The 27,772-nt window shown below is 41.0% G+C and overlaps 1 protein-coding gene across 1 annotated transcript in view; it reads right to left on the bottom strand.

The window, feature by feature from the left end:
• Positions 1–25,758, bottom strand: part of DRC8 (dynein regulatory complex subunit 8) — a 33,548-nt gene extending 7,790 nt beyond the window's left edge. Inside the window, exons 1-6 of the mRNA XM_077812180.1 lie at positions 25,728–25,758; positions 24,676–24,740; positions 23,924–24,019; positions 15,420–15,462; positions 10,474–10,555; positions 2,438–2,510 (exon numbers count right to left, since the gene is read on the bottom strand). Of these exons, the coding sequence (XP_077668306.1) occupies positions 2,438–2,510; positions 10,474–10,555; positions 15,420–15,462; positions 23,924–24,019; positions 24,676–24,740; positions 25,728–25,758 (390 nt within the window). The remainder of the gene's footprint in view (positions 1–2,437; positions 2,511–10,473; positions 10,556–15,419; positions 15,463–23,923; positions 24,020–24,675; positions 24,741–25,727) is intronic.
• Between the last annotated feature and the right edge of the window lie 2,014 nt (positions 25,759–27,772).

Genomic DNA, 27,772 nt, shown 5'->3' with positions numbered 1-27,772 from the left:
ATTCTTGACCATCTTTCCTCCATCTCCTTCCATTTCTCTTTTGTAAATCTTGGGCCAGGGTGCAGAGATTTTCATTTATCAGTAAACGACAATCCATGTGGGTTTTTTTTTTTTTGTATTATTTATATTTTGGAGCATAAATTTCTCTTTCCTCAGACTGTCTTCTACTTCTTGGTTGAAGATAGGAGTTGGGGAACTCTGCTAATAAGGGGAGCAAAACCACAGCAGGCAGGCTGTAGCAGGCAAGACAACTTTCTATTCTGCTGGTTCTTTGCACTCTCTCTTCATCTAAAGAGCAGAGAGTCAACTGAGCCAGGGAGTGGAACCACTGCTATGTGAGACTCTAGGGGGGATGGAGTTGGCATACGGATAAGAGGTAGGGATAGCAAAATTTTCTGGGTGGGAGCCAAACTCCAGCATCATGACATATGGGGGTGTGTGTATATATAAGGACACACACACACACACACACCCACCCCTCTCTTCAGGCTACTTCCAAGGGATCTTTCCTTCCCACAAGGTAGCATTTCAACCTGATATCACCTGCAAAGAGAAGAGGAGGCAGTCGTGGAAAATATTTCTGCTGCTGTGTCCCGCACTCTAGCTCCACCCTATGCATCGTCATTGTGGTGACCCCAGTTTCCTACTAGGAAGTGGAAATAGAGCAGGGACTGAGCGGACAAATTACAATCTAAAATCAAAGTATTCAATAAAAAAAATAAAAAACCATTGGACTGGTGTTTACCAGTAGAAGTTCCCTGCACACAATTCGGGGAGTGGGAACTCGGACTTATAGGATGAAGGAAATGAGCAAGAAAAGATTACTGACTAGTTACTGTGCATCTTCAAGAGAAAGTTTTGGACACTCACACTCATAGGACTGGCATTTCTGGAACCTTCTAGAAAGCCATGTCTGTTGGGGCTACAAAAGCATCACCTCATGGCACTGAACATTCAGCACCAGGTTATATACAGAGCTGCAGCTTCCAGCTATCTCAATTTTTTGTTGTCTGCAGCAGAACGCACAGGAACTAAGTTGCTTGTTCAGACCATTGCATGAGTACTCAAAACCTCTTGTTTTGTAAATAGCTAAACTGTAGGGTATTACTCCCTTTAAACCTGAATTTAGACTTGTGAGATGCAATTTTTAGTTTCAAAATGTATTTAGTCCAAATTCTGCTTACTAGTTACACTAGTACAACTCCATTAATTTAGAAAGAAACCAAACCCTTTTAAATGTTATTTTAAAGAATAAAGATTGCATAGCAACTTTAGGAGAAGACAATCCTGGGAGAAAGGATGAAGACTCAAAGAGAATCAGGAAAAAAGGGTTGGAATGAGGAGGTTGAGCCATACAATATTGGTAAAGGTACAGAAGTTCAATGCACCAATACATTTTTAGCATCACCATAATCAAGGAAACTGGTTTAATAATCCTATTGTATCTCACTTTTATACTGTTCAAATAATTGTGACCTAGCATTACAGAAAAGGCAATACAATGTTTAAAAGCCAGTTTAAAACAAAACAAAACATTAACGTTATTACAAACCCACGAAAAGGGGAAAAATCGCCATTATGGGTACAACCATATCCTTAGCTCCCCCCATTACGTTGAACTGCTGAAACAAAGAACGTCGCACTGAAATAGACTAAATAATGCATCAGACGTGTGCAATATGTAGGAATCATAGGGGATAAATGAAGAATACATGGCAGGTCTAACCTCAGAAGCTCTTTGAGGTTAAAGTCACAACTTCAATGCTATTTCATGAGTTAATTGGTATTACTTGTTCATTCTGTTTGGCGTGATTGTGTCAAGAAGTTAATTCAGTTTGAGCTTGTGTTACCTGATGAGTTTGGAACTCACTTTTTTATTTTTCCATCTGCAAAGGTATATTTTTGCTTGGTTCTTGACAAAGAACTCCCCCACCCTCTTGGCGCTGGGTCACCGTAACCATCCTTGGTAGGAGACAAAAGCATTTTGCCTCCCAGATCAGGTTGGCAGACTTGAGGCCGTGGGGCTCGCACTTTAAAAATATCTGCATAGGCAGCGCTTTGAAGTTGCGGCTTGGGTTGGCGCTTGGACTCTGAAATCTATGGAGGTGGGTGGGCTTCAGACCCCAAGTTCCAGCTTAAGCTGTAACTTCAACGCACTGTCTATACAGCTATTTTTAAAGCCCTGCTAGCCCAAGTCTGTCAGCCGATGTGTAGCCGGACCTGGAAAGATTCCTTTTTGTATTCTATCAGTGTTGCTCCCATATCAGCCTTAGGGGTTGCTCAGGGCAATCTGAGGGACCCCCTTGCTGAGTGACCTGTCTCCATAACATTTCCAGCCTCTGGGAAACAAGCTAAGGTCTCCCACACAGCAATGCAGAGATTAAAACTTTTGCAAATTGTAAGATTGAAGAAAAATTACAAGAGACAAACCGCTTACCTCTGCGAGCAGATCATGTAATTCGCCCTCACTTGGGCAGCATCCTAATGACCTGATGATTGTACCAATCTCTCTGAAAAAGAAAAAAACATTTTGGTCAGTAAATCTAGAGTACAATAAAACCTATGGCAGAACCAGCTATCAACCCAGAGCAAGTGTGTGTGTGGGGGGGGGGGGGGGGGAGAGAAGGAGGGAAGAGGAGGGTGGTGGTTTATAGTGAGGCCTTAAAACTAAGATCCTCTTTGTTTTGTGTGGACATTAAAAAAATCTCATGGCACTTTTTGAAAGAGTATGGGTTTGCCCTGTGGCCTTAACCCAAAATCTGCTCTCCCCCTGTTGCAGTGCAGTGTGTTGTGTTGTATGTAGGTTGCTTCCTGACTGCAGTTCTCTTTCTCAGTATGGCTGGATTTCAGCAGGGTCTATATTTATACTGTATACCATAGTTAATAAAGCTCTTTGGAATCCATTGAGATGAAAAGTCCTATATGAAGGTAAAATGACATTAAAGTTATCCATAATATATTAACGTTACTAGAGATCGAAGGCGGGTGCAGCATTGTTGAGTGAGCTTCAAAGTTGAAAACACCACTACATGGTCAAGATTACCAGCCTGGCTCTATGTTGCATGCACACATTAGTGGTTCATGAGTGGAAGACCTTACTAACAAATCTAGCGCACTTGTTATGAAGTTCCAAATAAAATTTAGGACCAAACTAGTGATGCCTCAAATAGAAACAAAAATTAAATATCAAGAGATGCTATCTGAGAAATTTAGAAGGGTGTCACAGTGTACATATGAATTCACCTGAGGTTTCTAGAGGTCAAAGATGAGCAAACTGGTTTCAACTGATTAAAAAAAAAAAAAAAGACAGACCTGAACCACCTCAAACTTAATTTTTCCCATTTTGAAATTGTGAATTTAAAAAAATGAATCCATCCATCTTTGCACTTCCCAGTTGCATCTTAGGCCTTGCCTATATTATAAATGCTTTGCCAGTATAATGACAGGTTTCAGAGTAACAGCCGTGTTAGTCTGTATTCGCAAAAAGAAAAGGAGGACTTGTGGCACCTTAGAGACTAACCCATTTATTTGAGCATAAGCTTTCGTGAGCTACAGCTCAATGCATCGGATGCATTGAGCTGTAGCTCACGAAAGCTTATGCTCAAATAAATGGGTTAGTCTCTAAGGTGCCACAAGTCCTCCTTTTCTTTTTGCCAGTATAGCGATACTGGCATTGCTATACTGACACAAATCCCCACAGTGTAAGTGCTAACACAGAGCGTTTTTCTGTCAGCATATTAACACTTCCTCCATGAACAACGTTAGCTATAGCGATAGAAGAGTGCCTTTGTTAGCATAACTGCGTCTGTATTTGGGGTTTGGCTGGCAAATCTATGTCAACTAAGGGGTGCGGTTTTTTCATATTTCTGGTGTGATGTAAATCAAGAAACACAGGAACTCGTGTGTGTTTCTTGAAATTTTTCTAGTCCAATTCCAGAGCAAAGAAGTTCAGTTAACCTTGCATAAACATCCATGCTATAGGATTCTTAAACTTTTGAGGTTCATCCATCACTGCCAGTGCATCTAACAGACAATTAGAGTTTTCTAGTGGAAGTTGTATAGATAAAAATCAAACACTTACAAAACAATCACATTATTACAGTAACACCCAAAATGTGTTAGGCACCATAAGGATGTAGAGGAAGACAGTCCCTGATTTGAAGAGCTTACATTCAAATTGCACACACGATGAAAAGTAACAGCAGCAGATGGGAATAGTAGAATGGGTGGACCAGGGTTGTAAAAATAAGGCCATGTCGGTTGTTTTTGGTGTCCAGGATTAAAGGAAGCTAAATACCAGGTTCTAGTGGTGGCATAGAGTAAAGAAGCTTTAGAGACCCCAGCTGAATCACTATCTTTCCCTGCCAGCCTCCCCCCTCCACTTGGTGCACCATCTTTGGCTTCTGCTAGCATAGTTTCTAGCACACAGAAGTGATGGTGAATCTAAGCAAAATGCTAACCTACTTGATGCATCTGAGTTAGTGAATCACAGTTTAATGCTCATCTACTTAATCTGAGTTTATACTGCAGATGAAATATAATCCTAAATGTCATATTTATCAAATAAAAAGTAATATTTTGCAGGACAAACTTTGCAGTAATCACAAAAAAAATCTCTTTGTAATTTATATTGTGAGGAGAAGAAGAGCAGAACATCTTCCAATGCAAAGCTTGTTTCTTTTTAGTCTCGTACGTGCATGCTTAAAGGTCAGGCAGTATATTGGTATTGGCTTTCTGCAAATAGGTTAAAATCTCACCTTCTCTTCAAGGGTACCTGATGTTCCAAGAGAGAATATTCATAATACTTTTATGACCATGGTTAAGAATTGTGCAGTACTGCCACCCTCTGACACAACATAATCACCTACTATTCTGAAGGTTATAAAACAGGGAGATAAAAGAAATTGCATTTATGAATCAGGAAGGATGCGTGAAGAAATACTGTTAATGATTTTTATAGGGTAATAATTTTGACATGAAGTAGTGAGTTTGTTACATTTAATAGACTTTCTGACCTCCCCTTTCATATCTTACGGTTTATCATCTCAAGAAAGAAACTGTCAAGGAAAAGTTTATTCATATCATTTCATTGTCCCAGCGTTTCCCTCAAAATACACATCCGACATACAATTAAAAAAAATGAAGATTTTAGCAAACTTCATGGCTGGTAGCATGCTTTGACCACTGTCCATTGGTCATACTGACTAACATTGTCTCATTGTTCCTTGTACTCCCCTGCCTGTCCGTATCTAATCTGTTGTCTCGTCTTATACTTAGCTTTAAGCAACTTTGGAGAGGGACGGGTAATTTTTTGTGTGTGCATGCACATGTGCAATGCCTGTCACAATGGGGTCAGGGCTCCTGGGCACTGAAGTAATACAAACAATATAGCAGAATATACAGAACCAAATAACAGTTAAAATGAGCGCCTAGTAGATAGAAATAGCAAAAGGAAAAGGACGACTAATGTAAAAGCTCTTTCCTACCCAGGCCAGGAAAGACAGCAAGGTGTAAGCTGATTTCCTCATTGGTATTCAAAATGAAAGAGCACACTTTTCTCAAATACTTCTACAGAAGTAGGAGTAGCTACAAAGGCTATGGCTACTCTACAGAATTTACAGTAAATGTGTATTGCTGAAAAATTACTGATTTAGGTCACCAGAATATTAAGAAATTTAACAAAGACTGTGCAGACAATATAAATAGATGACTTAATTACATAACTTTTTCCCTGGCTCTAGATCAATGAGTAATACTAACTAAATCATTTTTAGATGGTTATATCCAATAAATATTGGGTAAACGCGTGGAAAAAAAATCCAATTTCTCGTTATTGCCCCTGACCCTACAAACATGCTTAAAGTAGGTGGTATGTGAAAGTAATGGAAAATACTCACTTAAAGATAAGCATGTATGAAAGTGTTTCAGCATAAGGGCATGTTTCTTTCAAAATAAAGTATTAAAATAGACATCCTTGGATTCAGGAGAGATTATTTTCAAGTACTCTTCACAGATTTTTTTTTTAATTGGGTTCATGTCCCCCCAGTTTTTTTCCTTTCTTTAGGTTGTATAAAAGAAGGCTGGAACATTTTCAAAAAGGATTTTTCTCTGGTTTTACTTTACAAATATTAGGAATGTCAAGTCTTCTCCTTCCTAGTTTTGCTATAAGGCTTCTTGAGGGGTGATTCTTCAGAAATGTGTACTGTGAACCCTCATCCCTCAACTGGAGAGGCTGGGGTGCTGAATCTTAAAAAAAAAAAACCTCTCTCTCTAGTGTTTATTGGACATTGACATTAAATAGGGGTGGGAAAAAAGGGTTTTAAAAAGTCTGCAATAAAAATCTCTTCCACTATCAATTTCAGTCTTTCAGCCTCCAGTCTCTTCTGATATCAATTTCTTTAGCTCTCCAGTCACCCTAAGCTATATTTACACTGGAGAACTGAACTCCTGGTAATTGAATTGATGACATTCCACTAGTGAAGAAAAAAAAAATTGTTCAGTGCATCCACACTAGTGAAAATATAAAAAGAATAATGAAAACACGACTGAAAATAAATGTTAATGATAATGGCCTATCTCTGAAGTCTCTTCTCTGAAACTCGATCCTCTGTTTATTATATAAAAATATATACGTTAAAAGAATGAAAGGTTGCAAAGCTCTGAAGACAGAAGGATTTATTTCCTCATGGACTTTTCAATGGTGCTTATCACTGTAATATCTAAGTGGTTCACATATATTAATAGGTTTCAGAGTAGCAACCGTGTTAGTCTGTATTTGCAAAAAGAAAAGGAGTACTTGTGGCACCTTAGAGACTAACAAATTTATTTGAGCATAAGCTTTTGTGAGAGCTGTAGCTCACGAAAGCGTATGCTCAAATAAATTGGTTAGTCTCTAAGGTGCCACAAGTACTCCTTTTCTTTTACTGTACCCCGTGATACCCTCTGTACCCACATATCCACTACTATCATATGATTATAATATGTTTTGTACAAAGTATACCTTGTGAAGTATCATTTGAAAAGTCTTAATTTAATGAACCTCATTATCCTGTTTAAATGTGTATATCATTATATATGAAGTTAAAAGACTTTGTTATATGCTTGTTAATGAAACATGTTAAGAGTCTGGGAAACTCCCACTGACTAGCTCTTCAGTAGCAACAAAAGAGTGACCAACACCCAGCCAGGTGTTAAGTAACCATCACTGGCCATTCACCAGCATGAAGGATGGTCAGCAGCTCGTGTACACAATGGAGGTAGCCTAACCCCCATGACAGCATGGATTTTTCCAACACCTGGAGGCAAATATAAAATAAGAGACAGTGACATCATCAGTTCACCTCTCTCCTCCCCCATCTCAACATCTGGAAGTAAGTTCATTTGGAAGACAAAGAAGTCTCCTTGAATTGGAGGGAAGGGATGGTCCTAAGTAGAAGGCTTTCTAGTTAGTGTGAACTGAAAACGGGCTGCAATGTCCAGCAGGGTGAGAAAAACAGATTCAAATCTTGCTTAGCCTGATAAAGTTTAGGATTTAGTATGCGTGTTTACTTTTATTTGTTATGTAACCAACTCCGATCTTTATGCCTATCACTTAAAAGAAAATCTCTCTAGTTGTTAAACTTATTTTGATGTTTAATCGAAACCAATAAGTTTGTCTCAAGTGCTTGGGGGATCTGCTCAGCTTAGAGGCTGGTGCATGTTGACTACCCTTTGACAGCACGAACACATTTCTGGGTGCAAGGCTGGGGCAATTTTCTGTGGTCTCCCTGTATTCACCTCATGAGTGGCTTGAGAGTGCATTCATATAACTTTGGGCATGCCTCCAGAGAGCAAAGCCTAAAGGGGCTGCTAGCAGAGCCGAGTAAAAGGCACCGTTAGTGAGAGAATTAAGGAGACGCAGTAATTCCACAGTCCAAATTGTGCCTCAGGACGTCATACATCCCCAAACCAGGTCCATCCTGTACAGTGAATGAAGCACAGGTCCTGTGGGAAAAATAGTGTGTGAACATATAATACAAGACTATAGCATAATGCATACACACAAGGGAACCAAGTTTGGGTTGCACAGGCAACCTTAATTCTGGTATTTCCTAACTTTTAACTGCATCATTTACAATCTTAGTGTTCTTTTAACACTTGTGCGTTTGTGTAACTTCCTAGGTTTTTAAAAAAGCAAATTAAAAAATTGACGTTCCATCTGTGGCTTCATGTTGACATCTAAATGGATCATCATCAAGGTTGGACCTTTAGATCCACAGTGCAGACCTCTGCCACTTGAGCTACTGGAGAAACTAATTACAAGAGTAAGTTGTCACCCTCTACATGGACCAGCATTAGAGGAGGAGGAACCATACTATGCAAGTGGATTTTATAGATATTTACTGACAGCAGGAATACTGAGACTTGGCAACCCCGGTGTGACCAAAGACACCCTTGTATTCACACCCTACACACCACTGTAACAATCTTTGTACCAAATATCCCTTGTAAGGTATCATTGGAAAACTGATAACTTGCTGGTCAACAATATCATGGTGAGATTTATGTAGTAACATTATATGTAAAGTTATGAATATAACCTGACATCATGACTGAAGGGTGTTCACCAGACAAGTCTGGGGAGTGGATAAATCTGTTTCTCAAAGACAAGGGATAAACTGACCCCTCTAGTCAGGCATCATCAAAGGTGATAATCATCTATCAAGTAGCCATTCTTTGGCAACAAGGGATCTATGAAGAGATCTAGCTGCATTTTAGCAAACAGCAGCATGGAACCTCTTTCACCACCAGAGTCATAGAATATCAGGGTTGGAAGGGACCTCAGGAGGTCATCTAGTCCAACCCCCTGCTCAAAAGCAGGACCCATCTCCAATTAAATCATCCCAGCCAGGGCTTTGTCAAGCCTGACCTTAAAAACGTCTAAGGAAGGAGATTCCACCACCTCCCTAGGTAACGCATTCCAGTGTTTCACCACCCTCCTAGTGAAAAAGTTTTTCCTAATATCCAACCTAAACCTCCCCCATTGCAACTTGAGACCATTACTCCTTGTCCTGTCCTCTTCCACCACTGAGAATAGTCTAGAACCATCCTCTCTGGAACTACCTCTCAGGTAGTTGAAAGCAGCTATCAAATCCCCCCTCATTCTTCTCTTCCGCAGACTAAACAATCCCAGTTCCCTCAGCCTCTCCTCATAACTCATGTGTTCCAGACCCCTAATTATTTTTGTCCTTGTCTCCATTCTCACAGTAAGTATGAATTTTATCTAGGGGTAACCCTCATGAAAATGCATTTCAGAGTGTGACTGAACTATAAAAGTGAGGGGCAAAAACACCCCAAGCTCCCTCCCCCATCCATCTCTTGCTGTTTCCCCTAAAATGACAAAAGAAACCAGCCCATTTGACTTTGGGAGAGATCCTGGTCATTTGGTCAGCCTTGTTGCTGGGAGCATGTGGTAAGAATTTTATCTTGAACTAATATTAGTTTAAGTTTTAGGACTGTAAATCATTTTATCTTTATTTCTCTCGTAACCATTTCTGGTTTTAATGCCTTGTAGTTGCACTCACATAACACCCATCTCTTTTTAGTTAAACAAGCTTGTTTTATTATGTAATCAAAACTAATCCAGTGTTGTGAACTGTGTGAGTAATGCCATTTGGGAGAGTAAACGATCATATATTGATCCCCGTAGAGGGGCAATGGACCTAATATATCTGAACTATGCAGGAGAGGGCTGGACAGTGCAGAACACGTGTATTTGAAGGAAACTTTAAGACTGGGAGTGTGTTGGGGTAACCCTGTAAATAGTAACTAAGGCTACTAGAAGCTAGAATGTATCTGGTGTTTGCTGACAGGCTGCTGGGGTCAGAACTGGCAGACCAGGGCTCTGGCTATACAGACACTCAGGGTGTGACCTGCATGCTGGCAGGCGGTTTGTGTGCAGCTCAGGTAGGAGCTACAGTAGCAAAGCATTGTGAGATACCCTTGCCCTGCAACCTGGGGTGACACAGCCCCTCACTGGTCTGGACTGCACCGCAGAACATCATTCTTGGGTTCCATTTCAGGTTCTGGAGGGGTGTGTGCTTCGGTGGCTATAAACCCTTCTGCCCCTCTTCCACCCAAGCCTGACATTGTTCCAGTCTGGCCCTCCCTCTCCCCACCCAGCTTGTCATCTAATCTCAGTCTTCCCCTCCCTGGGCTCCTCATCCCAATCTCCTTGCCCAATCAATCCCAGTTTCTCCCCAACTCCAGCTCCTCTTTGCCCTGCCAGCCCACTGCCTCCTAATCCAGTATCAGTCTTAAAATCAGTGGGACTACACACACTAGTCCAGTTAAGCATGTGCATAAATGTTTACAGAATCAAGGTCATGGTGCATTATTTCAATTTTGTTTCTTGTTAAAGTGGTTTAGGATTTAGGGCAGTGTTTTTCTCTGCAAAAAAAGTCATAATATTTCTCTGAGAAAAGATTTTCAAACCTGACATCCACAGTTTTATTGCATTCATGGTCAAACACTTCAAAAGCATCTGTAATCTTTTTCTGAATGTCTGCTATTACAGCTTCTGCAAGACACAAAACCAAAAAAAAGTTTCACCAAGCTATTCCAATGAATTTTATCTCTAATTTAAGTATCATCTGAAGAAAGACTCAAATACAGTCTCTACCCTAAAATGGAACGATTCACTTCTCTGAATTTCCCCCTATTCACCCTAGCTTTAGGTTTCACACATTCCATTCTACCACCAGGTCTTATGTCTGTCTCTTTCCACTCCTTTATTTCTTTAAGCATCTTACTCTTTGCCTCTTTAATCTTATCCCTCTTTGTTTGAGGATCCCTTTCTTTTTTGGGAAGGGAGAGATGAAAGGACTTCTCTTTCTCCTTCTACTTTCTTCCTCTGTTCAAAGGGCCCACATCATAGCAACAATCCCTCCATCTGTTGAGGGTAATGCATCTATCCCTTTAGTGCCCTCTTTGCATTGCTCTCAGCAGAGTAGCTGTTCCTCCTGTTGTCCATCTTTTTCCTCCTCCCTCCTGCAATTTATTTCTCTTCCATATCTGTCTCCTTCCCTTTTAATTTGTCTCTCTCTCTTTCATAATTTTTTTCTTCCTGAATCTACTTATGAGGCATTTTTTGTTTTGATTTTTTTGTTCCCCCACTTTGATCAATTTGGTAACTTCTCTTTGGACCCTCTCCAGAATGTGTCTGTTCACACAGATGCACAATTCCCCAAAATGGATGCAATAACTCTACTGGGTCTTCACGATGGTATTGTACATAGGTAAAATACTTTATTTCTTTGTGTATATTAAATGTTTTTTGATACAACTTACTGGCCTAATTCTCCTCTGTCTTGCTCCTTGTGCATTAATTTATATCTGTGAAAATAGGTATAAAATGCTATCACAAGTGTCTGAGAGTAGAGAATTGTGATTCGGTAGAATTTATATATATTTTACTTGGTTCTCATCCAAGGTACACGTACCCCTCGGGATATGCAGAGGTCTTCCAGAGGGTACAAAAACTCATCGAGGTATTTGCCTAGTTTTACAACAGGCTACATAAAAAGCACTTGTGAAGTCAGTATAAACAAAAATTTCAAGACAGTAACTTGTTTATACTGCTCTGAAATTTACATAATGAAAAGTTATATTCCAATTGATTTTATTTTTACCATAGAATGAAGCAAGCAATTTTTCAGCAATAGTGTGCTGTGAAATTTATATTTTTATATCTGATTTTGTAAGCAAATAGTTAAGGGACATGAAACTTGGGGGCAGGCAAGGCAAATCAGACTCCTGAAGGGGTTTAGTAGTCTGTAAAGGTTGAGAGCCACTGTTCTACACAAGTGTAAATGGCTATAAAAGGCAGGAGAGGATCAGGCACTAACATCTTATTTGTCTTTACTGTAACTTATTACCAATTTGGCTTCTTCCATTGTCACTACATTACAATTCTTCATCAGTGTATAGTCTGGTCTTCAGTTAGAGCCTACAGGTCTGATCAAGAATACACTAAACGCAATGGAAAGACTCCCATTCAGAGAAATAGGTTTGGATCTGGCTCCAAACGCATTACTTTGCATTTGGTGTCTTACACCTTCTCTACCCTACAAAACTAGACCACGTAGCAGCACCTTTTCAAAAACTAGCTAAAACCATGAATGTGGTTTGTACTTGTATCCACTTAAAACTAAAGTGTTTTCATCATTGCTTTCAGCTGTGGTTAAAACCTAGGTGGACCTAATCCTAAGTGGTGCCAAGCACTTAAAGTCTGATCCTCAGCCTACTGAAGTTAATGGAAGTCTTTCCACCGACTTCAATGGCTCCTGGATCAGGCCCCTACTGAGCACCTGTAATTCCCACCGAACTAAGGCCAGGTCTACACTAACAAGTTATATCAACCCAGTTAATCACTCAGGGGTATGGATTTTTTCACACCCCTGAGTAGAGGCACCAACTTTCTAATTTTCCCAGGGGTGCTCGACCCCCCCATGCCACCCCAGGCCCAGCCCTCACTCCACTTCTTCCCCCAAGTCCCCACCCCACCTCTTCCTATGCCCGCTCCACCCCCACCCCACCCCTTCCAACCCCCTCCCCTGAGCACATCCTGCCCTTACTCTGCCTCTTCCTGGCCCTCCTCACAGAACCTCCTGGACACCACTGAACAGCTGATCCTCTGCTAGCATGAGGAGCTGGGAGGGTGATGGAGGAGCTGATCAGCAGGGCCCACTGGTGGGTGGGAGGTGCTGGGGAAGGGACAGAAGCTGATCAGCCAGGCCACTGGTTGGTTCCCGAGTACCCACTATTTTTTTTTCCTGTGGGTGCTCCAGAGCATCCATGGAGTCAGTGCCTATGTCACTGAGCAACATAGTTAAGCCTACCTAACACTGGGTGTAGACAGCACTAGGTCAATCGAAGACTTCTTCTGTCGACCTAGCTACTGGCTCTCAAGGAGGTGGATTAACTACAGCAACAGGAGAACTCGTCCCATCAGTAGAGAGAGTGGCTACACTAAATGGCTGCAGCTGTGCTGCCATAGTGGTTTAAATGTAGAAATAGCCTCACTAGGTGTTCAGCTCTTCTCAGGGTCAGGCCTTTAAACGCTATACTACTCCTCTAATGTACGCAAATTTGTGTGTATATGGAGGAGCCTTACTAGGTGCAGATTAGAAGAGCTATGAGCTAGTCCTCTGTATTTAAATATTTTTTTAAAAAATGATATACATAACAGGTGCCCAAGTAGAACACCAAGGACTTTATTTTGAGGAATATGTATTCAGAATTATAATGTGAATATACAAACTGGAAAAGGCACAATGTGTAAAAGCACTGGGTAGTAATGGCACAAAATAGATTTTTTTTTATGGCTTGAATGAAACCTAGGATCTATAGGGTATATGAAAATTCCATTGCATGCAACTAATTCCCAGCAAAGTCACACATAGAAAAAAAAGAGACATTATCTGTTATATCACTAAAATGCTTCACATACTTCTCAATTTTTTCCATTTTCTCAGGTTCAATTAGTTTTAAAAACACTTGAGCAACTGGGAAAGAAGATGCCTTAAAATTCATTCATCAAATGTTAAATATAAAAGCTATTTGCAGACCAATTTCCCCTCATTTATTATCTTTGCCAGATTTCCCAATATTTTAGGATTTTTAAACTTATTCCTATGAGAGCTACACAAAGCTCCAGACACTCCCACTTTTTGAGAATGGTGGGAATAGAGATTCCCAAATTAATTTTCCTGGCTGCTCTCAATCTGGATTTTTCCTCTTTAGAGGATCCATGCTGTTCTCTACAATGACGAGGCTGTTTAAGCCCACCCCTTAGCAGCATATCTGTCCTGTTCGTGACATTATTTCTTCAAAGAATTATTGCTGCAGTCAGGGCAGGGAAGAGAAGAAAAACAAACAGATGTGGCTCTGCCACCATCAGAATGAGAACTTTAAAAGTGGCTCTTAAAAAAAAATCACTATATTTTATCATTAGACATAAGCTTTTTCTTCCTTTCTTTTTTCAAGGCCAGTTGCTCTGACAGTCTATGCAATGGAGCCATGGCAGTTTCAAAGCCTGTCATTCCTTTTGCAGAACGGAAAAGTCACAGTTTGAAGAAACGGCATCAGGACGACCGGCAGGCAGGTTGGACCAAGATGAAACAGCCCCCTAAAATGCTAGGTAGCGGTAGACGCGCACAAGAAAAGGTCCAGTCTCAAACAGCCTGATGAATTTGTTATACAATGTTACCTTCTGAAGTGTTCTTGCCCCACATACAAAATGTTAAATTATGGCCGGATTTTCAGAATCACTGAGTGTCCGCAGTGTACTGAGTGATGCAGGTTGCTCAGCACCCTTGAAACCTCACAGAATTAATTTCTTTATTTGCTTAAAATGCAATATATTAACTTCTTACGCTGGTTATTCACATACATGAATTGGGAAAATAGGATATAAATTATTCAGATGTGTATCTATATTAACAATTAACCTAATAAAGTCACAAGTATAATGTAAATTCATAATTGTAAAGCAATTTCCCTGTATCTCACCTACTAATTTCACTTTGAGTAACCTGCAGAGAATTAAAAGGGCCTCATGCCTCTAGAGAGCAACAACATGAATAGCAATTTAGAAGATCTAGTCAATAGTTCATTGTCACTTTGTCCATATGTAAAGAGTTACTCCATCTCCTCCTCATAGTTATACCCAAAGTATTATATTTTTCCAGTTCTTGACATAATTTTCTATTTACAGTCTGTTTATTAGAGACAAACATATTTCTGTATCCTGGCAATTTGGTTTATGAAACATTCAGAGTATGTGAAAGCAATGTGAGAGAAGCTGTGGTTGCCACTGGTACCTAGAGGTCTTTTAACCCCCATTTTGTTAACACAGAATTAAAGTTACCCAGTGGAGCCTTGCCCTTCCAGCATGGTGAGTTCATCAACACTGAAATCTTAGAAAATCAGGAATTGAAGAGTTAAGGCAATACAAACAAACTTCTGAAACCCAGTCTATACAGAGTTAAGGTACAGACCATCCCCACAGTTCACCCTTAACTCCTCCTCCTGGAGCCAACAATAGCTATTTGGAATGGTTCAGTAAGTGGGGGGCATAATAAGTAGACATAAGAAAAGACTAAGAGAAAGTGCATTGTTTGTGTTGGGTTCCACAGATATACATCAAAGCTGTAACTAGGCACTTTAGCATCCAGGGCAAGCAAGCATATCTGCACCTCATACCAGAGGCGATGCACGGGAGTCATGTGCCCCCCTAGATTTTTTGGTTGTACTCCATCAACCCAGACAGGCTGGGTGGCACGCTGAGGTGAGTTGGGGGGGGTCCTCCCCATGCCCTCCCCCGCATAGGGCTGGCCTGCCTGGCATCACCAGCCCAAGCTACCCCTGTGGCTTTGCACCCTGGGCAGCTGCCCCACCCTGGCTGAGATAAAGCTTAAGAAGCTGAGATCAGTTTGGGGAGGATTTAAAGCATAGTCTGAGCCCCAGGTGAACATAAAAGAAGTTAGAAGAACCAAGCGATTTTGAAAACAGCTGATTTTAGGGAGAGTATCATAAGAATCCCTTGCTCAAATGATCCCAAATTTGGAGCACAAGCCCTACCCAGTGGCGCTGGAACACTTTTTATAGCGGGGGTACTGAAAGCCAGTGAAACTGTAAAGCAGGGATCCCAAAGTTTTTTTACCTTGTGCCCCCCCTTCCAATGGGGCTGGCAGCTGGGACCCCGGGCGTGGGGCCAGGAGCAGAGCCCTGTGTAAAACCCGAACAACTCTAATCCCCACACCCATAACCCTACCCCACAGGCCCATGAGGCATAGCATGTTTTGGCGCTTTTAGAATAGTCATCCTTTAAACAATAAGCAACTCTCAACCTTAACTATAAAGAGATCCCATTGTGCTAGAATACTGCACTTTGGAAAGTCATTTGGGATGAAGGACACAATAGATTGCAAAAAAATATTCTTTAAATCCTTAAAATCCAGAAGACTACATTGGATTAGAAGCCAGAAGACTACATTGGATTTCATGCAATTACTTTATAAGAAACAAAGTTTTTAGAAGTATGACTTTTGTATACGTATGTATCTTAACTACTAGAGTTCTGCTGACAAGAGTTGGTCTATGGTAAAACACACATGGTCTGCCTAGTGTACAATCTCAGATTGACCTCTCTGAAGTGCTGGTTTTGGCCCCTTTGAGGAAATCAATGTAAAGCGGAAAAAAACAGCAAAAGGATTAAGAATTTTAAAAATTGGTCTTAAAATAATTTGTATATACAATAGCACATCTTCTGCACATGCCTGTGTCAGGCAATGAATGTCAACTTTTGGTATGTTCAGCTTTTATCTAGGGCCATCTATGGTCTATACTACTACAGCATGTGAGCATCACACCACAGACAGAGTGTCCATTTATTGGCTAACACACAAAGCTCATCATGTGTTATTACTTATGTATCATCATTTATTAAGACTGGCTACTAGAAGCCCATGTGCTACATGGCACCTGAGTTTTCTATATGCCTATAATGGAACATTACTCTGCACTTGTACAACATCCCTCAACTGACATATTCAATGCAGTACATTTATCAGTTAATTAATCCTCATAAAAGCCAAATGAATTGGTTGTTTTACAGATACAGAAGCAGAGGGACAGACACTACAAGGAATAATTTCAAAAGTAGCCTCTAATTTTGGGTGCTGTACTTTAGCTACCTAAGTCAAAATTTCATACGAGTGCTAGAAGTTAGGCATCTGTCACGGGGGTGACGACTCACCAGTGCAGTGCTTCCTGTCGGTCGTCCTGCAAATTAGCTCTTCCGGCCAGGAACGCCCTCTGCAGGCCGGTATCTTGCCTGCCACTGGCACCCATGACCCTCCCAGATCCCAGTGCTCTTCTAGATTAGGGTTCTGCCCCCTGGCTGTACCCCCTCAGTCTGGGTCTCCCTTCCCAGGGGAACCCCCAACCCCCTATCCCTCCCTTACCCCAGTGGCTACTGCCAGTCATCGTCTAGCCCTCGCTCCCTGGAGCAGACTGCAGTCTATGAACCACTCATCAACGGCAAGGGGGGGCTGGACCAGCTGCCTCTGCCTATCTCTGGGCTGCCCCTCTGCAGGCCCAGTACCTTTTCATAGGCCTTTAACTAGGCCTACAGCCTGGGGTTTTGCTAGGCTGGAGCTCCCCAGCTCCTCTAGCTTTCCTCAGCTCTGCTCCACTCAGGTACCCTGCTCAGCTCCCAGACAGCCAAGTCCTTCTCTCTCTACAGATAGAGAGAGTCTGAATCCTTCTGGCCCACCACCCTCTTATAAGGGTCAGCTGGGCCATGATTGCACTGGCTACAGCTGTGACTGCTTTCCCAATTAGCGCAGCTTTCCTCACTGCAGCCTTCTCCGGGACTGCTTTATCCCCTTCCGGCAGGAGCAGGGTTACCACCCCACTACAGCATCTAAATCTATACTAGAGTCCCTAAGTAAGTGGCCTTATTATTTCAGAGGTTCTGAGCACCCACCATTACCACTTACTTCATTTTGAATTGTGGGTGTTCACAGTTTCTGGGGGGGAAAAAAAAATCCGACTCTAGATTTCTAAGGCTGGGCATCCAGAATTAGAAGCCACTTTTAAATAATGAACTTTTCACACAGCAGGTCCATTGTAGTGCTATGCTAACCAGTAGATCAAGCTCATCACCTGCACTCCATTTTGCCAAATTTTATTGCAAATGTCATTGATTATATATTTGTTCCCACAACATAAAAGTACTTCTAAACTGGAGAAAATCTAGGATGTGAAAAAATTAGCACACAGATATGGAATGAAAACCCAAATTCTTCTGAACAGCATATTAACTACAGTTGGAGAAAAGATCATTTGTATGAGCACTGCAAATCCCCTTTAGCATTGTGAATCTGATACTTGGCATTGTTCAGAAGACAAAATATTATTGACAGCTTTCTACCAAACCTGCTAATTTCTTGTTGAATTAGTGAGCTAGAGGTAGAGTTAATCTGCAAAATTTCTACACTTGTATGCACTATGGAAATAGGAAAATCTCTCTCTGCAAAAAAATCCACAATTGCCTTAAAAGTCAGCCATGGCTTTGTCTATAAAAATGACTGCATTTTGTTGTCTACTTCAGTCTCAAATATAAACTGAACCTTTAAGCTTGAAAGTTTGCGTGTATACAGTCCATAATCAAGTATCAGAGGGGTAGCCATGATAGTCTGTATCCAAAAAAACAATGAGGAGTCCGGTGGCACCTTAAAGTCTAACAGATTTATTTGGGCATAAGCTTTCCTGGGTAAAAAAATCCACTTCTTCAGATGCATGGAGTGAAAATTACAGACACAGGAATAAATATATATTAGCACATGAAGAGAAGGGAGTTACCTTACTAGTGGAGAACCAATGTTGAAGGCTAATTCAGTCAGGGTGGATGTGGTCCTCTCCCAATAATTGATGAGGAAGTGTCAATACCAAGAGAGGGAAAATTGCTTTTGTAGTGAGCCAGCCACTCCCAGTCCCTATTCAAGCCCAAATTGATGGTGTTCAGTTTGCAAATGAATTGTAGCTCTGCAGTTTTCTCTTTGAAGTCTGTTTTTTGTTGAAGGATGGCTACTTTTAAATCTGTTATTGACTGTCCAGGGAGATTGAAGTGTTCTCCTACTGACTTTTGTATGTTACCATTCCTGATGTCTGATTTGTGTCCATTTATCCTTTTACATAGAGACTGTCCAGTTTGGCCAATGTACAGGGTAGGGGGCATTGCTGGCACATGATAGCAAATATCACATTAGTAGATGTGCATGTGAATGAGCCCCTGATGGCGTGGCTGGGTCCTATGATGGTGTTGCTAGTGTAGATATGGGGACACAGAAGGCAGCAAGGTTTGTTACAGGGATAGGTTCCTGGGTTAGTGTTTCTGTGGTGTGGTATGTAGTTGCTGGTGAGTATTTGCTTCAGATTGGCAGGGGCTGTCTGTAAGCGAGTATTGGCCTGCCTCCCAAGGCTTGTGAGAGCGGGGGAAATTGAGTGGCTGTAATGTGCAAAAATTATCAAAATTAGAAAACATGCAGAAAACTGCATAATCTATTTTAAAACTGTGATACAGGATAGCACTTAAGTACATGTGTAACTTAAAGTGCATTAGTACTCCCATTCAGTGGTATTACTTGAAGTTACACATGTGCTTAAGTGGTTTGCTGCATCAGGGCCTAAGCAGTGTATTGATTCTACATGCCCTGAGAAGACCTAAAGGACACAGAATTAGATCCTCAGATATTTAGGGACTTAATTCCCATTGATTTCAATAAAATTTGGGAACCTAAATACCTCTGAAGTTCTGGGCCACAGTGCTTAAAATTTCAATAGCAGCCAGCAACCTGTGCATTGCTAACTGAGTTCTGGTCTACACTACAAACTTATATTGGTATAACTTTGTGACTCGGGGGTGTGGATTTTATGAGGGAAAAAACAACACACCCGAGCAACATAAGTTTAGCTGGCATATGTTGGTTGGAGTGCTTCTCCTGCCAACATAGCTACCACTGTTTGTTGGGGATGGTTTAATTATGTTGACAAGAGAGCTCTCTGCTGTCTCTCCCATGGCTACACAAGAGATCTTATAGCAGCGCAACTGCATCAGTACAGATGTGCTGCTGTAAGGTCTCTAGTGTAGACATAGGTAACACACATGTGGAAGGAGTCAGAAGAAGGTATGTATCACACTAATTCAGGCTACCTGTAATCAGTCTTGCCAGCTTTTGTGATTTTATTGTGAGTTTTGCAATATTTAGTGCTTTTCTTAAAGCCCGATTTTCTGGAATCATGGCATTAAAACAGAAATTCAGATTTCATCTTAGACACTCTGGTAACCTACCCCAGACCTGAAGAGCTCTGTAAAGCTTGAAAGAGAGTCACTTCCACCAACAGAGGTTGGTCAAATAAAATATATTACCTCACTTACCTTGTATCGCTGATTGAAAAAAGTAGTACATTTCTAGCCTTTAATGTTACAAAGAAAAGCTGGGAAATGGATGTAAGAGTAACCTACAGGGTCAAAATCCAGAAGCAAAGAACCACCACCCTGGATTATTTTTGGCTTAAAAATTGTGATTTAAAAAAAAAAAAATCTCATGATTTTGGGATGGGGTCTCACTCATGGTTTCTGAATGTCTGTGTTGGCAATATTCTGTATTTGATTTTAAATGTAATGTAATCCTATATATGAAATGTTAAATTGCAAAATACAGGTAGGGGAATGAAGTTATCAAGGGTGATTACATATTTCAAACAGTAATCAAACTACGAACAAAAGCAATTGATAACCACTGGAACAAGCTACTAAGGGAAGTGGTAGATTCTCTATTTCCTGAAATCTTCAAATCAAGACTGAATGCCTTTCTGGAAGATATGCTTTAGTCAAACCCAAAGTTACTGGGCTCAATACAAGTTGTTACTTGGTGAAAATCTATGGCTTCTGTTACGCAAATGATCAGATTAGATGATCTATCTATTGGTCCTTTCTGGCCTTAATATCTATGAATCTTAACTTCACTTCCCTCTCCCCCACACCCAAGACCATCTTTATTATATCAGAAAGACTGATCAATTACATGACATTCCTATGAAGATATAAGGATGTTCAACCCTTGCCTTTTATATGATTACTGGAAGAAAAGAGATCTATTTTCACTAATTCTATATTAGGCTCTAGTAGGGCACCATCTGACATCTTGCTTTCAGGTTCTTGCAACAGCAGTAATGAGATGTTAAAGCTTGGGAGTATTGACATGTTATGTCAAAGTGTAAGGAAGCCACACACAAAAAAGAAAACATTGAATTAAGCATCATGAAAAGGGAAAGAAAACAGAACGACAGAAGGGAAAATACATATAACAGAAACAGTAGAGAGCAAAAAAGAGCAATAGTAGAATCAGCTGAGTATAAAATACATTTTCAGAATACCATTAGGAAAAAAGTAGCTGTACAATAAAGAAACAAAAGATAATGAGAATAGGCATGGACACTATGGTCCTGATCCCGCAAACATTTAGGCACATGCATAACTTTGCTCACACAAGTAGTCCCATTAACTTCAGTGAGACTATTCTTGTGAATAATTATTTAAGTTAACAGGATGACTTGTGCAAATAAAGTTCAGCATGTACACAAGAATTGGCAGAATTTGGTCCTATACTGTCTCTTGCTGTGTACATCCATAAAACACAGAATCAGGAACTTAAACTCAGATGAAGGAAAAAAGTTTAAAATAATAGGCCCCAAGGGAAGCACTAACCATGAAAACTAGTAGAAGCCTACAACTAAGAATTTCTGGGAATACCCCAAAGGCTAATTTGGCAATGCAATTAATATTACTGTGCTCTTTGAACCACAATATACACACTGTAATTTCTATTTTATAGTGCAGAGCACTGCTTAATTGGTGAAAAACTAGGGACAAGATTTTCAAAAGTGACTAGTATAACTGGCCAAAACTCAGGAGTTTTGCTTAACAAATTTGCTTTTGTACCAATCTGGAAGTTTTGTTCTGAAGACACCAAAATATGGCATTTCTAAAACAAAATAGGACATCAATATTCTTGTCAGTTTTATTGCTGTTATTGAATGAATAGCAGTTGTGAAACTGACAAAAATGTCAATTTCATTCAGCTGCTTCTTGGCAGGGAGCCAAGACTTTCAGCTTTGCTATGGTCCCTGTCATGGACCTGGGAGTCCTAGGACTCACTCCCAGGGTCTGTGGCAGCCCTGCCATGTGGGCTTCCTAGCGTTTCAGCAAACATGTTGTCAAATCTGTAACAGATTTGGCAAGCCTTCACTTCAGCAAGTCAGCATTTTCTGACAAAATGTAGCTTCATTGTAAGATTTCTATCCAGCTCTAGCAACTAGTGATTTTAGATGCCTCAATTCTGAGAGCCCTAATTGATTCCTACCTAGAGTCTGCATAAACACTTCACCTGAAAGAGAAGCAAACCATTCCCATTCATCTCAGCATAGGATTAATTCTGAAGACTAATGAGGCAAGTCACTTCACCATACTGTTTCAGCTCATCATTGGTAAAAAGGAAATAATACTACCTCACAAGAGCATTATGAGGAACAGCAAATGCACAGCAGCACATCCTCACTTCATGGGCCTCCCCTCATCTCAGATCACAGCATTGCATGGGGTTTTTAGCTCTAGTACCACCTACTGGGGCTCTCCCTTGGGTCTGCAATAGCCTTTGAGCCTGTATCTTCTCCTGTCTCCGCTGCTAGGTGTTCTGTGGTTTGGCCCTCCAGCCAAGTCACATAAAAGTCTATACCCCTTCAAGGGTAGCACAAATAAGTCCAAACAAATCAAAATAACAGCCCTTCCACCCCCTGAGGCCTCATGGTAGTTCCCTTGTTAGCTCTATCTCAAGGCTTCACTTGCAAGAGCTATCTTGCTTCTGTAGTGTGTACATACTATCATTTCCTGTTATGCCCCACTCCAAAAATTCTCCATACCAGAGACTGCTTTCTTCTACACAACTGTGCTCCCTCAGTCTACTTATAAGGCCTAGCTCCACCTCCTCTGGCCAGGAGGCAATTATTTAATTACCCCCCCAGGCGCAGAGCAGGACTAAGTTCTTTCCCTTGTCTTGGAGGTGATGGGGGTTAAGCTCCATCACAGCAAGATTTTCACAAATGCTAAAAAAGCAAGTTAGGTGCCTATCTCCTATTGATTTTCAATGAGAGTTAGGCACCTGACTCACTTAGATACATTAGAAAATCCCCCTGAATGGCTTAAAATCTCTCTACTTAGATGGGCCCCATTACTGTATTATCTGGGCACCTCAAAATCTTCAGTGTATTGATTCTCACAACCCTCTGAAGTAGGAAAGTATTATCTCCATTTCACAGATGGGGAACTGAGGCACAGAGTGACTAAGTGGCTTGCCCAAGATCTCAAATGAAGTTTAGAAATGCAGGGAACTGCACCTACATCTTCCAAGTCCCAAGCTAGTGCCCTTAACCATTGGACTATCTTTCTCAAAGGAGATATTATTATTCTTAACTAGACCTATTAGAAATAATGTTCTGGACAATGTTCAAAACTTGAGAAAACAAAACTGAACAAAAGGTGCTGGATTTCTTCAATATCATATTGATTTGTCTTCAGAAAAAATATTCTCATTGTGAAAACTGTGCAGAATGAGCATTAATAACATTAGCTACACAATCCACCAGGAACTCTGACCATCTCCTCTGTCTGGTCTTATATTGCCAAAATGGTGCAAAAACCCAATATCCTAATAATGATGGCCAGAAAGATATGGAGCCAAAAATGTTACTTTCCTGTTACTTTTAGTTGGCCAGAACACTAGCTAGAACTTTTCCACTCAACTTTTTCTAAGTGGTATTATGGGTCAGTAGCTAGACTTCCTGATTTTTAGTCATGTACCCTAAGTTCTGTTCCCAGTTCTGCCAATGATATGCTGTGTCACTTTGGGCAAAGCTGCTTAGCTGTTCTGTGCCTCAATTTCCTTACCTGTAAAACAGGAATAATAATCATACAACTCAAAGTGCTTTTACAGAAAAGGCTAAGTATGGATGAAAACCACTACATAAGAACTAAGTATTGTTATATTAGAAGATGTGGAACTAGCCACTGTAATTATTTTGAGACTGAATTAATGCAACTCACTCTACCAAATTGCGGGAGCCAGAGGTCTACCCACAAACTACACATGCTTCAAGATGCAGTAGCTAGTCCGCTGGGCAGACCAATGAAAGTACATCACAATACTCTGCGTGCTACACTGGCAAATTCCAGTTATTATTAAAAGTCCTGGTCCTTATCTTTAAAGTCCTATGTGTCTAAATGAGGGTCAAGCTACTTCAAAGACCCTCTTCAACTCACCATTGTAGCTGCTTCAACATGAACACTGACTGATACAACCCAGAGTCTAATTTGCTGGTGAATGCTCAGTAAGTAGAAGGCTCTTAGCTGTGGAATCTGTTATGAGCAGAAATCAGGATAAGACCACGTCTTACTACTTTCAGGTCATGATGCAAGACTTCTCCCTTTTGGTAGGCATTCCCCTAAGATTTATGCATAAAGTGGCCCTGACTACAGGACCAAGTGAACTATATAGATTTAACTACTCATTTATTAGCCCCATAACACTGAATGGAGGGAGAAAAAAAAATCAGTTCTTTATTCTGAAGGAAGGTTGATGTTTTTTCTTAATTTATGTATGGTGCCTACATACGACAGTGATGGGTTCTTTAGAAATATATATAACAATAATTTCCAACTTCTCATCACAACTATTAACAACAAATATTTCTGTAGAACTGCTCTATTGATCATACCGTTTTTCATAATTAACAACAAACATTACATTTTTTACTACTGAAATTTGATTATTTCAAATACAATGTTTAAAGTTTGCAAATTATGAATAACAACTAATATTAGTAGGGCGTGAAAGGAAAAATAAGGGTTAAAATAAATAAAAATATTGAGAATTATGGGAAATCAAATGTTATTGTTCTTTTATCTTGGGATATAATGAGGTTAGCATTCATGATGTTTGAATATTCTGGTTATAAATCATACTTATGGTCCATTAAACATAGCCTCTGTTAATGCCTCCTATACTGAAATACCATGAGCATTATCACTTCATTTAAGGATATCACACTGGTGACTTTTTCTTGGCAGTGGTTACTAGCTATATTTGAAAATGAAATATAACAAATTGTTCAGGCAGAGGGAACAGCTGACTGGTTGAAACATCTGATTCCAACTACTTAAATCCTCTGGAAACACAAAGTCAGATCCCAAGAGGAAATTGGTTGTTTGTTCATCCAACACAGATAAATTGAGTTGCATACAGTTTACTATGAGTGCCTTTCTACTGCGGTAAAACAAAACCACTGTCTACTCTCCACGGTCATTAACAATCCCATGACACTTTTTGTAAGGTTTGCCCTAGAGTACTTGTCCAAATGCAATCCCCTTCATCTCAGACAAAAACACTTCAGTGGTAGATTTATTTTCATCATGTATGGTACTGTATATAGTTTGTTAAATCATTTTATGAATTAAGGTGATATATATAATATTTATTATGGTAACAAAGCCCTGCAAAGGGCAAGGTTGTTTTTATTTAGCAAACCAGGAGTTTCACAATGACAAACTGAGCAAGACCATAAATCCAAAAATTAAAACTATAAAGGCAGATTTCATCCTTGGTTCACATGTGAGCTGATATTGGCTTTTAATTCTGGACTGTGAACTCCCTGAAGTTAGTAATGATAACTGTAAGGTGATGCGTGGTGACAGGAAACAAAAGCACAGTGGCCGGATAACATAGGGGGGACGGGACCCTCTTGACCCCAGCAAAGACTGTGAAGAAACAAACCTACCAGGATGCTCCTTCCACGTGTTGGTCTGGGCAGGTTTGGTCTTCCTGCCTTACACCATCTCCCAGCGTCCCTGTGCACCATCTCCCTGCCCTGCCCCATCTCCCAGCGTGCCTCCCCCGGCAGTATCTTTATCCCTCCCCCGCCCCACCCTGTCACCAGGCCCCCGGCCCGGCTCAGGCGGGGTCTCTGGGCTTTCGAGGAGCCCGGGGACCGGGGGTGTTTCTAGTGCATGGGGCTGGGGGAGGGCTGAGCCGCTGCCGGGGCCGCTCTCTGCTCCTGCGGTTTCTTACCCGCGGCGGCTCCCTCCTTCTCCTCCGCCATGTCGGCCCCCAGCCGTAACCATGGCAACGCGGGGCGCCGGCGGCTCCTGCCAACCCGGCCGCGCCCGCGCGCTCCCAGCTCCCGCCAAACCTCGGCCCGGTGCCTGCGCAGCGACCCCGGCCCGGCGCCTGGCAGCGCCTCCTCCTCCCGTCAGCTCTGGGCCTGAGGGGCAGACGCGGAGGCACCGTCGTGGGCCCGCTGCTGACAAGACCCTGACCCCCGGGGCGCCGCTGCCCCGCGCTGGGGCCGGCTGCAGCCATCTCCGGGTCCGCTCGCTGAGCGCAGCCCCTGCCTTTGCAGAGCGGCGCGGGGACCAGGCCAAGGGCGGGGAAGTGACTTGTTCGAGGTCACAGAGCTGCAGGGACCCCCAGGGCACCTGACTGTCCATCCAGTGGTTCTCAAGCAGGGGTCCATGTAGCCCTGGGGGTACCCAGAGGTCTTCCGGGGGTACATGAACTCATCTAGATATTTATCGAGTTTTACGCGTGGCTACAGCAAACAGCCTAGTGAAGCCAGTACAAACTAAATTTTCACCCAGACAATGATTTGTTTATACTGCTCTATATACTATACACTGAAATGTAAGGCCGGTATTTATGTTTCCAATTGATTTATAAATATAGGGTAAAAATGAGAAAGTAAGCAAGTTTTCAGTACTAGTGTGCTGTGACACTTCTGAATTTTTATGTCTCATTTTATAAGCAAATAGTTATTGAGTGAGGTGTAACTTGGGGGTACGCAAGACAAATCAGACTCCTGAAAGGGGTACAGTTGTCTGGAAAGGTTGAGAGCCACTGCCTTAACCCATCATACAAACTTTCAGCACAGTTTTGGGGTACAGTTAAAGGTCCACATACACTGCAAAGCAAAAATAGGTCACTGTTGTTTACGTTGCAGTGGGAATGGTTCCATGTCTATGCAGCAGCCCTGGAGGAATCTCCTTTTAGGTCTAATTTAGTAACCACTGAAAACCACAGCTCCCATTAATTTAAACAATAATAAATAAACTTGCTTCCCTGCGTTTCTCCCTAGCCCCAATGCTTATGACTCTTCACAAACACTGCAACTACAATCAAACAATATAAAAACAAATAAAATATTTTAAAATGGGGATTCCTTAGAATCTGACCACTGTGTTTTATCTTCTTCAGGAGAGTATAGGCCAATAGAGAAGGCAGCACACTATCTTTTGTGTAAAAGTTTCAAACTGCTGGCTACACCCAAATACTGAATTTTATTTGTGGAATTTTGTTTATTTATGTTTAGTGTTGCTATTGGTATAGTGGTAAATATATGTTAACCCTCATACATTCTTTACAAATTATGCTGATTTAAAGGCAGAATCTGCACCACTGATGATCAGAAGAAAAGGCCATGGGCCTGGTTAATTAAGCTGCACTGAGAGTGGTGTGTCTTGTTATTTTGGAGTATTATTTTTTTTAAAGTGAGGAAAAAAACATTAATATCCCTAAATAATCTTAAGTTAAGGATGCACTGAGATGCATCTATAGTATTCATGTAGGATTTCACAGCAAGCACATTCATTATAAAAGCCCCAGAACTAGACCCTGGTCCTTGCCCTCACTGCTTCTTTTTCTAATGTAGAAGTACAGCAAAAGCAGAGATAGGTGATTTTTTTCCTAAACATACAGCTATTGTGTGTTCAGAGTTCATGCAAAATAATTGAAACTTGAACAGCCAGTTCAGCTATAAAATTGAACAGAAGCCAGACCTCTTTGCTTGATAAAAGAAATGTTTTTCTAATACTGTAACATGTTATTTGCTGAAATGACCACACCATGTACCCTTTGCATCAGTTATTTTTGTCTTTCCTTTTACTCAAGCATAATGTAAAATTTAAGAAATGGGCATGATAAGAGTCCTAAGACAACATATAATTAGCCTACTGGGACAACATTTTTATGTTCTCTGAATAAAATAGATGCTTTTGAATGGTTATGAATGGATTGGAAACATTAGGGCAAATTACTCTAAATATTACATACATGCATAC

The sequence above is a fragment of the Eretmochelys imbricata genome, chromosome 3 (assembly GCF_965152235.1).
Source record: "Eretmochelys imbricata isolate rEreImb1 chromosome 3, rEreImb1.hap1, whole genome shotgun sequence".
NCBI classification, from domain to species: Eukaryota; Metazoa; Chordata; order Testudines; family Cheloniidae; genus Eretmochelys; species Eretmochelys imbricata.
Note: the sequence above shows the minus strand (reverse complement) of the source record. Positions and strands in the feature narration are given on the sequence as shown.